At 41.0% G+C, this 14,690-nt stretch overlaps 1 protein-coding gene across 1 annotated transcript; it reads right to left on the reverse strand.

Annotated features, from left to right (window-relative positions):
• Positions 1–2,581: 2,581 nt before the first annotated feature.
• LOC134747840 (activating signal cointegrator 1 complex subunit 2 homolog) lies at positions 2,582–3,733 on the reverse strand. The gene has a single exon (XM_063682483.1). The coding sequence runs from the start codon at positions 3,684–3,686 to the stop codon at positions 2,847–2,849; it is 840 nt and encodes a 279-aa protein (XP_063538553.1). The 5' UTR covers positions 3,687–3,733; the 3' UTR covers positions 2,582–2,846.
• Positions 3,734–14,690: the final 10,957 nt, after the last annotated feature.

The raw sequence follows: 14,690 nt of genomic DNA on the forward strand, positions 1-14,690 counted from the left end.
CCTTATCCTATTGTAAGTACAACGTTTCAGAGCAATCTGGCTAGTCGTTTTTAAATAAGAGCGTAACTAAGTTTGTATAGAGAACCGAGATTGTCGGGGAATTATTGATTTACAAAAAGAGATAATTATATCTCTCTACATATATAAACAAACTATACACTATTAGCTTTCTAGTGCATGTCAATTTTTTTTTGTTTAAATTTGAACTTTAATAGATATGAATAGAGTTGAATATTATAAATGCCATATATCACTTCGTATGAACGAGATACTTCGGATGGTGGATACTTTTGGTACATTATTTTATTCGCTAATATTGATGCTGGCTCTACCAATCCATGTAGTAGTTCGTTTTTGACACAAATGGTAATCAATTTATTTAGAGCAAGGTCACAACTAGTTGCACATTTTCACCTCATAACTTTAAGTACCTAATTAATTGCTTACCCAAATGTGTTTAACTGTAACTATAGCCACCTAACAAGCAAAATGGTTAATAGCTATGGTTCAATGAACTCGGTATGTGGGTCGACACAATCATCTTAATAAATTTAATAAAGAAGTGATGTGTTCTGAACTTATGACCATTGCTTTTTCTCATTCTTTAATGATATAGAAGGTAAACGAGCAGACAAATCGCCTGATGGTAAGCAATAACTGTCGCCCAATGGACATCTGCGATATCAGAATAACGGCCTTTTAGATGGTTGATTGAAGAGTTTTATCGTCTTATGTGCCATGCGTCGCTCTCACACTTTCTTGGTAGTAAGAACACGACGGCCACTTGACATAAGGACATATGATAAAACATTATAGGCCATTGCTATAAGCTTAAAAGTCAACAAACAAACTTCTTCTTGCTCTATTTTCTTTGTATAACAATTTTTATTCTTAGCACCGCGACATACCGCTCATGTTGTTGCTTTCCATATACGTTGTGTACAGTTATCCTGGTCTGACTTTATTCCTAATGATCATACACAGCTATACTTGTAATTACAATAGCTTGGGAATATTACCATACACGCGGATTAAGCAACGGCCGCTTTACAAATCGATCTGTTACCGTTAAAGCCAAAGAAGTTAGATAGCAACAATCACATGTCGAAACGAACAATAACATCATTGCGTCATCAATTTTCTTAATGCTCTACAAAACAATAACCGCTATTACGTTGCAAAACAGTGTAAACTTTTGTATTGGTTGGAGATTTAATCTAGATAAGTACTTATGTTGTGTCCTTAACCTTTTTGATCTATTTATTTGAAAATAAATAGATCAAATAAAAATTTAAAAATGCGGTGATTCGGTTTGTGGTGACATGCCAGCAATGTCAAATTAAGAGCATCCGTTTGAATTCTATAACATTACATCGAAAAACTTCCGGTTTAAGCGCCATCTTGATGGTTAGCCTCGTGATTAATTACTTCGTTTTTTGCTCATTAATATTGTTTTAAGTATAATATCGATAGCTTATTATACAGTAAACTAATATGGGAGTGTGCAGTGAATGGATTAATCTTGAAGCGCGTTTAACCACCATTTTGGAGTCAACGGCCGGTAGTCCACGTGCTTCTTGTAAAGTCCAGCTATCGATTTACAAGAGCTATTAAATCACCGTATGCTGTCTTGTACTAACCGTACAATTTTTTTCGTATTTAAAGCTCCTAAGACCTTGATACCGGCGAAATAGTCCCACTGGACTGAAGCCATAATTTTAAAAGAATGAATGAATGAACAAACATCGAAAAGAGAAACCTACTTTATTAGCAAAATTATTAACTGACTATGGGCTATTTTATTGTTGTGGTCTGTACATTTTGATAACCGGAGTTCAAATAAATGGACACCCGCAATCTCTCCAATCAGAGTTATTTTACCCGATCGACCTCCATTCGGGTAGAAGATTAAATTTATAATTACAATAGTTCGTTGTAAGTTTTATTGCCGGTACACGTGACCCGATACTGGCAGGTAAATGGAAAGCTAGGCGTGGTCGGGACCGGTTCGTGAAATATCCTTGTGTTAAGTAAGGTGATCTAGTTGGCCCTGTGTTCGAACTTTAGGTACTGCGATAATGCGTGTCTCTCTTACGTACTATTGGTGAGAGAGAGATAGGAGCAAGTAATGTAGCGGCTATATCAGTTGGAAAGCCTCGAATAGATCTGACGCGTGCTTGCGGTAATTTGTGGGAGCAATGCGGACGCGGTTGCACCCACGAGCCGTGGCTATCAGGAAGTAAACTCGTGCAATTATCAGGTTACATTTAAGTGTGCAAGCGTACCAAATTCAATAACAGTGTTGGGAGTTTAGTTGCAATGAAGGTTGTTGAAAACACGTACATTAATTTTATTTAGGATGCAACGCAACGCAGAGCAAGTATATTTAACTTATGTAGTGTAATTTAAAATAATAAACCTCATTGATCATTTGAATTCAGTTTTCATTTCTATTTTTAGATCATAACTTAATGAGAAAAAACGTGTCTCAAGTTTCAGGTCAAACGTTGTTAAAATATTAATCTCCTTTGATTAGTTGAGGTGAAAAAAAAAAATTATCTATTTAGAGGAAGAAAATCAGTTTTACTTAAGAAAATCTATGTTTATTTACATGTCCAGTACTGACGACGCTCTTTCCAATCAAACCCCTCTTCCACAAGTAACAACAACAATCAACATATTTATACCTGTCCATTAACACACAATATCACAGCAAACAACAATTAAGAAATGCTTTCGAAGCGGCCGAGTGCGGGCCCTTCGATGACTCGGCGAGTTGCTAATTGATGCATGCTTTTTACGTGTCTCGGCCTTAACAAATCGCCTGAGCCCTTTATAGTTTAGATTTATACTTTGTGGAAAGAGTACGTGTAGCCGTCCGGCGCTCTGTTTAGGCTGAACTTTCCTGGAGGGAAGAAGCGGCTTGGCGGTGGCGTCGTTTGGTCGTAGTACTGCTGGGGAGCTTGTTGAGGCTGGGGCTGATACTGTTGTGCAGGCTGGTAGGTCTGCGTGTTCAGGCCACTGTACTGAGCCTGCTGCACACCAGGGTAGATGTTGTTAGGTTGGTACTGCGGCTGAGGCTGAGCCTGGTACTGCGGCTGAGGCTGAGCCTGGTACTGCGGCTGAGGCTGAGCCTGGTACTGCGGCTGAGGCTGAGCCTGGTACTGAGGCTGAGGTGCTACGTAGTTTTCTTGTTCGTATAACTCCGGGTGATATTGTCCATCATCTTCATTCGGCTTGCCACCGTAGTTGCGCTGAGGAGCGGGAGCTGTGTATTGCTGGGGAGCACTGTACTGGGGCGCTTTGTAATCCGGAGGGTTGTACCTCGGGTCGGGCTGGTAGGCTGGCGTTGGGGCGACAGGCAGAGGCGCGGTAGGAATGTGGTCTCCGCTGGCTTGGAAACCATTTTTCCCGGCGACGTAGTTCACTGTTTTCCTTTGACCAGTAGGGTCGATGTATGAGTAACTGCCTCTCCTGTTGCCATCAGCATCTGTTTCTTCTTTGAAGTCAATTCCATCTTCTTGCTGGTATGCGGCTCCGAATGCTCCATTTCCGCTGAGGTAGCGAGCTTCCTGGACGATTGCGGCTGTTTTCGGATCTCCCGCGTATTTGGGAACACGTCTGCCTTGTTGTTCCTGGCACGTCGCGATCGCGAGCACAAAGGCGAATATCACGAGCCTGTACATTTTGCGATCAAAATGTGCACTGCCCGCGTGAAAGTAACTTAATATGTCGTTGCGGGCGGGTGAACTCGTTTTATACGAACAGCGGAGGCCTTGACGCCTATTGGAAGGGCCTACGGGCGCGACCGCGAAAATCTCGCGCGTTCATAGCTCCCGCCCGCATCCGATGCATGCGTGGACACATCAGGGAAGTGACATTAAGGCGAAGATCGCCCGTGCCGTCCTAGAGGTAAAAAACGACCTCCGTTAAATGTCAACTGGCCTATTTTTCGAAGCGCATAATTATTTTATACAAAATACTGGTTCATTTATATGACAATTCTAGTCTTTACAGCATAAGTCTTTTTGTTATTTGATTGTGTTGATGTAGTTTATAAAGATCGTTTTTTGATATTAGTTAATCTATGTATCCCGTTAATTATTATTTTGTACTAACAGGCCTTTGTGATTTTATTAATGCAGGTTCCCACAAGGCGTCTTATCAGGTTTGCGTAAAACTGCTTAGTACGTTGACGCTGATGTGTAATTATAAATAGTGCTTTGTTCTAGGTTAGCTAATTGCAAGTTACTGGAGCATGTAGAGAATTTTACTATATTGCGTAATAATATATCACAGTAGGTAAATATTTTAATTTACCAAAAAGAGTTTAAAACGGAACGGTTTTAAGGTCGAAATGTTGTATTTTTAACGAAGGCAACATGACTCAACGTGCATTCAATATTTTTTTATACGTGCATACAATATTTATATAGAAATTGTAGTGACAAGATGGCTTTGAGTTTTAACCGATTTCAAAAAAGGAGGTAATCTCGAATTGATTACCCCGTCTATTGTCAATATGCATCAGAAAAAAATCTTCACTATATCCATCGGGAGTAAATTATCTACATAAACAGCTCTCAGAAAACTTTCATCTGTTTAATTCCTTTTGTTATTACAAAAAATAATATTGCTTTAAGAACACAAAATAAATGTATTGTGTAATTTTATTACTATGTATAACGCTAACTGAACATGGATTTATTACTGTAAAGGAAATTTAATATATCAATAGATTTATCTATTGGTACTTACAAAATAATCAAAGAGGCCAAGTCAAACTAAATGATGTTATTTTGTTCTCATTGACCCGTGTGTCGCACGTGCCGTGCGCCAATACATGTACGGTTAAGTACGAGCGAAATGCATGCGCGAATGGTAACTAAATAACATTATTTTGATATCATTTTAATGGCAAGTGTTCCTTCGAATTGGCCTTCTGGTCCTTTATCCATTTGAAGGTATCTAATAAAGATTAATATTGCTTTAAAACACAAAATTGTAGTGTACCTAAAGTTATTTTACCGCTAAAAGAACAAGGATCTCTTGCTGGTAGTTGCTGTACAGGAAGCTGAATAGACGTTTTAACCCCGCTGAGCAATGGTTGGGTTGAAATAAACTCCACAGTTAGCCGGGCGCGACTACGCATAACAAATTACTTTTTACTCGCTCGCAACCCACTTTTCTGCTGTAGTGAAGACCGTATTCGAACTGACAGAGCTGAAATGGAAATTCAAACTGCTGTGAAAATATTTTTTTGTTTTACATTATCTCCTTATCTGCGTGTTAGTTTCTCTCGCGCTTTGTATTAGATAAGTAGTATTAGAATATTCAGACTCAAGGGTACCATCGAATATATCGGCCAACAAAATAAATAAATAAGTCTCTGATATAAGAAGGGGTGGTAGATATTAATCAAAGTACCTGCTTCAATTACTTTCTCATGTAACAAGAGACCGAAGCCTTTAAGACAGTAGAGTCTTTAAGACTAAGTTCGGCCTGGCCAGCCACATTCGGGCCCATAACAGGCGTAATCCTAGTTGCTGAGGTCGCCGTCATCGAAATCGATGAGGAGGACTATATACCTAATGTAATAAATATATTAAAACGGGTCACTCACTTATTTTATATCGAATAATTGTCAATATGCATGTGAAAATCCTCGTTACCTATGGAGCGAAATATGTCGAGCAATCGTCAGTTTAAAATAAGTGAGTGACCCGTGTTAATATATTTAAAATGCCTGTAACTCACGGGAAACTTATTATTATAAAATTACTTTCTAATGGGTTTCCTCGCAATGGCGATAACTGAGATAATTATGACGTCCGTAAACGTGATCCTTTTTCCGCGGTTACTCAAGCTGGTTATAGCAGTTTTGTTTTGCAGAAAAAAACTGATGAGCACTTTCAAGAAGCAAAAACAAATAATCCAGCGACAGGTCAGACATGTCGGGATTAAATCAAAGAACAACAAGCAATAATCAAATGATAAGAAAATCGTATAAATACAAACCTGGGTTCAAACACTTAACCTTCGGTTTAAAAGTCGCACAGATTATGACTCGACTGCCAGTACTGCGTTTGCCGTTCCCATGTCATAGAACTGTTTTTAGTAAACGCGTTTAAAATGAATGTTGTAACTGACACTTAAGCGAATTCCTAACATTTAAAGTTACATTCCAATAAAATTGCAACAGCATTGTAGCGCAGCGTTGCTGCACACTGCATTGTTGCAAGAAAATGTCATTTTATCAAGAAGATTAATTTGTCGTGTCCTGCAGCAATGCAGTCGGCAGCATTGCTGCGCTTCACTGCTGTTTAAATTGGAATGTAAAGTTTACTTGTACGTTTGCACAGGTGTGTAGATTTCAAATGTTTCAAGCCCAAACAAATGTATGTGGGTTAATATTATTTATTGCCAATTGCCTTAACTAAACGAGACATTTTTTGTGAATATGAGTGTAAATAATACATGATTCGGCGCTACACGTGCTAGCTTGTAGTTGCAACACTTGCAACTTAAGTGCAATAATCGTTTAGATAAACCAGTGTTAGTTTACGAGTATGTATCTACATGTAGTTATATGTTTTATTGTACATCAAACATCTGATTTCTAAGCTATTTAGTCCCTACATTTGAATTCGTGTTACATTCGGATTTCGCTCATTCTGGCTTTTTATAACATAATAATAATCTCGTTTAACACCACTCACACTAATGAACATACATAAGCAAAATGCACAGTGATTAACAGTAAATAATAAATCATTAAAGTAAAACATACGGCCGAATCACTTCAACAGGCGTAGGTACAAGTATTTGCAATCAGATAAAATTATCACATAAGAGTTTGCTAAATTTAACTTTCGGTAGGTTACTTAATTGAACTGGCAAAGGAAAGACATTCGTCATTCAACTTAAACTCTTAGTCAGCACGTGGACGTTGACCTTGTATGTACTTGGCTCGGTACCAGTAATTATTTACAGTTGGCGCATAATTAAAGTAGTATAAAGGGCGATCAATCCAAATGGGTCAGTATGGAGAAGTCAGAAACTATGAGAGATAGCGAAATCTGTTCTTAGGAACCATGGGGTCGATTTTAGATTTAATAATAATGACATTAACTCTTATCACCTAGAGGATGTTCAGCTCATACTTGAACCAAGTTAACTGGCAAGTTAGCTTTGTTTAAATATGGGTAAACTCAAGCTTGATCCCTATAATTTTAATAAAATTATATCAATAAAAAGTTCTTACTTATTTCCAGTCAATGCTTAAGTGTCAACGTAAATAACTCATTATTATCCTCGAATATCTTCAATGAAAGATTGTGATTAAGGAAGTACCTATTTCGTTTTTGTTATACACTAGAGCTATATAAGTTAATTACAGAACTAGATATACCTAATGTTGTATGTGAAAAGTTTCATTACAATCTAACACGTAGTTTCAAAATGAGAACGAAACTCTTTTTGTATGGGAAGGTGAAATTCGGTCGAACTTGCCGGGGACTCTTAAGTAAGTAAGCTTCCCTGTAATGTAACAACATTGCATGCCATAATTTTCTCGCACTTCGGTCCTACCTTGCCCAGATTACGTAAATATTTGCAAGAGCAGCAAAGTTGTGTCACAAGTCTGGTTTTTAAACACATGGTACGATATCCTTGTTTCTAGGTCTATTGCAATTTCGAGGGAATTATATGCGAGTGAGAAATAGATATGAGTTAGTTAGATTTTACAATTTTATCACTACATAGTCGCTTCCTGCGATAAACAAAGTCGCTTCCTGCAGTCTGGATGTATGTCTGTCCCTATGTATGCTTAAATCTTTAAAACAACGCAACGGATTTTGATACGGTTTTTTTAATAAGAAAATTCAAGAGGAAGGTTTATATGTATAATACATCAGCATTGCACCCGTGCGAAGCCGGGGCGGGTCGCTAGTTTCATATAATTCGCTTTTGATCTCTAAGCAGGGTAGCAAGTCCCAGTCTAGCAGAGTGAGTACTAGTAGAGTTGAGTACATAATGAACATTGTTAAAACCACTAAAGATACACTACCTCTACTTCTACTCACAGAGAAAATACATGCTTATCAACCTTGTCATTCCTATGAACATACGCCATTTCAAAATTATAAGACGAGGTAAAGGTCGGCAGTTGCCCGCGATCAAGGTCCCATGACATTCAAATAAAAAGGTAGCAAGTACTGTAATGTTTTATGAATATCATAGGTCGTTCCAGCTTTTTAATTGTTATAATAAATTGGTATGCAGCCAGTTCCAATTGTGTCGCCGTATTTTTTTTTTATTCGGAAGTTGTTTAAAGTAGTGGTCGTTTATGTTTTTCAAGTTATATGTAATTAATTGTATTTATTTTATTTTAAATAATTACCTATGTGTGTAGTTATTTAGAAAGAGGGCATTCCAGAGTGATGTAGTCCTCTTACACAGGCAATGTAGACGATTTTAGGATCCTGTCAGATGCAACAGTCGCGTACCTGGGAAGGGCGAAATTCTAACTAACCATAAGTTTTTGTTTTTAAATTGTAATCCAGTGACATGTACATATGCCATAAGATAAAACCTATCCTGTGTGTGCGCAAGAAATTATAAAATCCCTCCTATCGCTAATGAGCGATCTTTTCCAGACACATTATGGATAATTTAATAACAAAATTTTCGTGAGTCTCAGGCATGATTATATAAATATAACAGGTTTTTAAAAATAATATGACCCCTAGTTATACCTAACAAAACAAAAAATAATATTAAGCTAAACAACAGTAGGTAACAACTTTACTAAATAATAACACACAAGAAGAAAAAAAACTGCTTTATTTTATTTTTATTTTTAGAGGACTTGCACTGCTAAGATAATATATATTAATAATACCTACATATTTTTATTTGATATTAGAAAATTATGCGTCATTTTGAAAATAACTCCTGAGAAAACACATCATACCTACCACGACCACGGCACGACCGTACCAATACTTCTGTACAATGCCTACGTACGTAGTAAGCTCGAATTCAGTTCTATAATATGGGACCCTGTTGAACTGAATTATAAGCTCTTACTTGAACGAGTTCAGGAAAAATTTGCTCGACATCTCTACAAGAGGCAGTACGGATATTATCCTTTCCTATATCCGTCACTTTTTGTAGCAGGTATGGTCGGACTCGAGACCCTCAGTTTTAGACGTAAGCTGCATCTTGCCGTTCACTATAGCCTTTTGATAAGAGGGAAAATAGACAACCCCGTGGCGTTGGAAGGTATCCGTCTCTTTGTGCCCGAGCAATACGGACGAGCGGGACGCCGCGCCGCCGCCGGCCGCTGTTCGTGGCGCCGACGGCGGGGCCTCGCACGCGCCGCGCCGGCAACGCGCCCGGCGCTCGTGCGCCAGCGCTGCTCAACCAACTCGTTTTAAGCCAGGATGCCGACGTGTTCGCCGATAGCTGGCACACTTTGATTTGTAAAATACGCTCATTATGTAATGAATTCATTTAAACTTAAATGTACATCAGATTTATTGTTACATAATATATGATATAAATCAACTGTTTCATTATGTATTGTTAAATACTGTTGTTAGCATTATAGGCGCTTTGGTATTACTGTAAGCTTATAATTATAATTGAAAAAAAAAAAAAAAAAATACCTAGTGTACCGTCAGCCAGTTGGCTTGTACTCTGCAGCAGTAAAGGTTCTTTCTACCATTACAGTTGTTGGCACCACTGACGATAAACAACTAAGCATTGATACGCTGACTGCACAACAGGTACTTGCGAGATCGCGCACGATTTAGCGTGCAAGATTAATCTTGCAAAAAATGGGCGAGATCTCGGTATTTCGAGATTGCACACCCTAATCCGGACCCAGTCATAAAATAAAACTTTAGTATTTTTAGATTATTCTATCATTCCTGTATTAAACAAAGAACTAGTATAGTACGGATCTTATACCTTACACGAAACTGACTACTTATCTCTTCTTAGTACATATTTAAGCAACCATTTACGCCTTGTCTATATGCTTCCTAAAATTGGACCGCTTATTTCTCGAGCCACCTATCTTTTTTTTGTAACTCTAAAGCGATCTTTGGAACACACACATTAAGGTTGTTTTTTAAATGACATGAATTGATGAATGTGAGTAATAGAAAATAATATTGTAAATTACCTGGTTTATTATTACCGTCTAGCAGTGTTGGCCGTAATTGTTAATTTTAATTAACCATTGATCAATTTTATTAACCATTAGTTCCGCCATTAACCAATTGCATTAAAGTTAATTCGGATTAAAGTTAATTCGGATTAAATTTTTGAGACGTTAATGGCCATTGAAGTTAATTCGGATTAACTTTAATTCGGATTAACTTCAATGGGCATGAAAGTCAAATAATTAATCCGAATTACTCTCAATTTGGATTAACGTCTAATAAAATTACATTCGTGATATTTTAAAATGAGAGAGCAAAATGACCCTGACTGAACCCTGGCAGTAGTAGCAGTACCTACCTACTACCTAGTAGAATTCTGGTTTGGTGCAACACAGACATACGCGGTTTTGGTCATTTAAATCGTCTTGATGAGCACTTCGGAGAGCCGTACCCATGATAGAGCTGATGCTGAACCCTGGCAGTACCTAATGGTTCTAAGGTTTGGTGCAACATAGGCACAGGCTGTTTTAGTCATCCGACTCGTCTTGATGAGCACTTCGGAGAGCCATACCCATGATAGAGCTGATGCTGAACCCTGGCAGTACCTAATGGATCTAAGGTTTGGTGCAACATAGGCACAGGCTGTTTTAGTCATCCGACTCGTCTTGATGAGCACTTCGGAGAGCCATACCCATGATAGAGCTGATGCTGAACCCTGGCAGTACCTAATGGATCTAAGGTTTGGTGCAACATAGGCACACGCTGTTTTAGTCATCCGACTCGTCTTGATGAGCACTTATGAGAGCAGTACCCATAATGGAGCTGATGCTGAACCCTGGCAGTACCTAGCGGAACTAAGGTTTGGTGCAACGTAGGCACACGCTGTTTTAGTCATCCGACTCGTCTTGATGAGCACTTAGGAGAGCAGTACCCATGATAGAGCTGATGCTGAACCCTGGCAGTACCTAGTGGATCTAAGGTTTGGTGCATCATAGGGACACGCTGTTTTAGTCACCCGACTCGTCTTGATAAGCACTTAGGAGAGCGGTACCCATGATAGAGCTGATGCTGAACCCTGGCAGTACCTAGTGGATCTAAGGTTTGGTGCAATATAGGCACACGCTGTTTTAGTCACCCGACTCGTCTTGATGAGCACTTAGGAGAGCGGTACCCATGATAGAGCTGATGCTGAACCCTGGCAGTACCTAGTGGATCTAAGGTTTGGTGCAACATAGGCACACGCTGTTTTAGTCATCCGACTCGTCTTGATGAGCACTTAGGAGAGCAGTACCCATGATAGAGCTGATGCTGAACCCTGGCAGTACCTAGTGGATCTAAGGTTTGGTGCAACATAGGCACACGCTGTTTTAGTCACCCGACTCGTCTTGATGAGCACTTAGGAGAGCAGTACCCATGATAGAGCTGATGCTGAACCCTGGCAGTACCTAGTGGATCTAAGGTTTGGTGCAACATAGGCACACGCTGTTTTAGTCACCCGACTCGTCTTGATGAGCACTTAGGAGAGCAGTACCCATAATGGAGCTGATGCTGAACCCTGGCAGTACCTAGTGGATCTAAGGTTTGGTGCAACATAGGCACACGCTGTTTTAGTCACCCGACTCGTCTTGATGAGCACTTAGGAGAGCAGTACCCATGATAGAGCTGATGCTGAACCCTGGCAGTACCTAGTGGATCTAAGGTTTGGTGCAACATAGGCACACGCTGTTTTAGTCACCCGACTCGTCTTGATGAGCACTTAGGAGAGCAGTACCCATAATGGAGCTGATGCTGAACCCTGGCAGTACCTCGCGGAACTAAGGTTTGGTGCAACATAGGCACACGCTGTTTTAGTCATCCGATTCGTCTTGATGAGCACTTAGGAGAGCAGTACCCATGATAGAGCTGATGCTGAACCCTGGAACTACCTAGTGGATCTAAGGTTTGGTGCAACATAGGCACACGCTGTTTTAGTCACCTGACTCGTCTTGATGAGCACTTAGGAGAGCAGTACCCATAATGGAGCTGATGCTGAACCCTGGCAGTACCTAGCGGAACTAAGGTTTGGTGCAACATAGGCACACGCTGTTTTAGTCATCCGACTCGTCTTGATGAGCACTTAGGAGTGCAGTACCCATGATAGAGCTGATGCTGAACCCTGGCAGTACCTAATGGATCTAAGGTTTGGTGCAACATAGGCACACGCTGTTTTAGTCATCCGACTCGTCTTGATGAGCACTTAGGAGAGCAGTACCCATGATAGAGCTGATGCTGAACCCTGGCAGTACCTAATGGATCTAAGGTTTGGTGCAACATAGGCACACGCTGTTTTAGTCATCCGACTCGTCTTGATGAGCACTTATGAGAGCAGTACCCATAATGGAGCTGATGCTGAACCCTGGCAGTACCTAGCGGAACTAAGGTTTGGTGCAACGTAGGCACACGCTGTTTTAGTCATCCGACTCGTCTTGATGAGCACTTAGGAGAGCAGTACCCATGATAGAGCTGATGCTGAACCCTGGCAGTACCTAGTGGATCTAAGGTTTGGTGCAATATAGGCACACGCTGTTTTAGTCACCCGACTCGTCTTGATGAGCACTTAGGAGAGCAGTACTCATAATGTAGCTGATGCTGAACCCTGGCAGTACCTAATGGATCTAAGGTTTGGTGCAACATAGGCACACGCTGTTTTAGTCATCCGACTCGTCTTGATGAGCACTTAGGAGAGCAGTACCCATGATAGAGCTGATGCTGAACCCTGGCAGTACCTAATGGATCTAAGGTTTGGTGCGACATAGGCACACGCTGTTTTAGTCATCCGACTCGTCTTGATGAGCACTTATGAGAGCAGTACCCATAATGGAGCTGATGCTGAACCCTGGCAGTACCTAGCGGAACTAAGGTTTGGTGCAACGTAGGCACACGCTGTTTTAGTCATCCGACTCGTCTTGATGAGCACTTAGGAGAGCAGTACCCATGATAGAGCTGATGCTGAACCCTGGCAGTACCTAGTGGATCTAAGGTTTGGTGCATCATAGGGACACGCTGTTTTAGTCACCCGACTCGTCTTGATAAGCACTTAGGAGAGCGGTACCCATGATAGAGCTGATGCTGAACCCTGGCAGTACCTAGTGGATCTAGGGTTTGGTGCAACATAGGCACACGCTGTTTTAGTCACCCGACTCGTCTTGATGAGCACTTAGGAGAGCAGTACCCATAATGGAGCTGATGCTGAACCCTGGCAGTACATAGTGGATCTAAGGTTTGGTGCAACATAGGCACGCGCTGTTTAGGTCATCCGACTCGTCTTGATGAGCACTTAGAAGAGCAGTACCCATGATAGAGCTGATGCTGAACCCTGGCAGTACCTAGTGGGTCTAAGGTTTGGTGCAACATAGGCACACGCTGTTTTAGTCATCCGACTCGTCTTGATGAGCACTTAGGAGAGCAGTACCCATGATAGAGCTGATGCTGAACCCTGGCAGTACCTAATGGATCTAAGGTTTGGTGCAACATAGGCACACGCTGTTTTAGTCATCCGACTCGACTTGATGAGCACTTAGGAGAGCAGTACCCATGATAGAGCTGATGCTGAACCCTGGCAGTACCTAATGGATCTAAGGTTTGGTGCGACATAGGCACACGCTGTTTTAGTCATCCGACTCGTCTTGATGAGCACTTATGAGAGCAGTACCCATAATGGAGCTGATGCTGAACCCTGGCAGTACCTAGCGGAACTAAGGTTTGGTGCAACGTAGGCACACGCTGTTTTAGTCATCCGACTCGTCTTGATGAGCACTTAGGAGAGCAGTACCCATGATAGAGCTGATGCTGAACCCTGGCAGTACCTAGTGGATCTAAGGTTTGGTGCATCATAGGGACACGCTGTTTTAGTCACCCGACTCGTCTTGATAAGCACTTAGGAGAGCGGTACCCATGATAGAGCTGATGCTGAACCCTGGCAGTACCTAGTGGATCTAGGGTTTGGTGCAACATAGGCACACGCTGTTTTAGTCACCCGACTCGTCTTGATGAGCACTTAGGAGAGCAGTACCCATAATGGAGCTGATGCTGAACCCTGGCAATACCTAGTGGATCTAAGGTAGGTGGTAAGGCTCTATCATGGGTACCGCTCTCCTAAGTGCTCATCAAGACGAGTCGGGTGACTAAAACAGCGTGTGCCTATGTTGCACCAAACCTTAGATCCACTAGGTACTGCCAGGGTTCAGCATCAGCTCTATCATGGGTACTGCTCTTCTAAGTGCTCATCAAGACGAGTCGGATGACCTAAACAGCGCGTGCCTATGTTGCACCAAACCTTAGATCCACTATGTACTGCCAGGGTTCAGCATCAGCTCCATTATGGGTACTGCTCTCCTAAGTGCTCATCAAGACGAGTCGGGTGACTAAAACAGCGTGTGCCTATGTTGCACCAAACCCTAGATCCACTAGGTACTGCCAGGGTTCAGCATCAGCTCTATCATGGGTACCGCTCTCCTAAGTGCTTATCAAGACGAGTCG

The sequence above is a fragment of the Cydia strobilella genome, chromosome 15, assembly GCF_947568885.1.
Source record: "Cydia strobilella chromosome 15, ilCydStro3.1, whole genome shotgun sequence".
Lineage (NCBI taxonomy): Eukaryota > Metazoa > Arthropoda > Insecta > Lepidoptera > Tortricidae > Cydia > Cydia strobilella.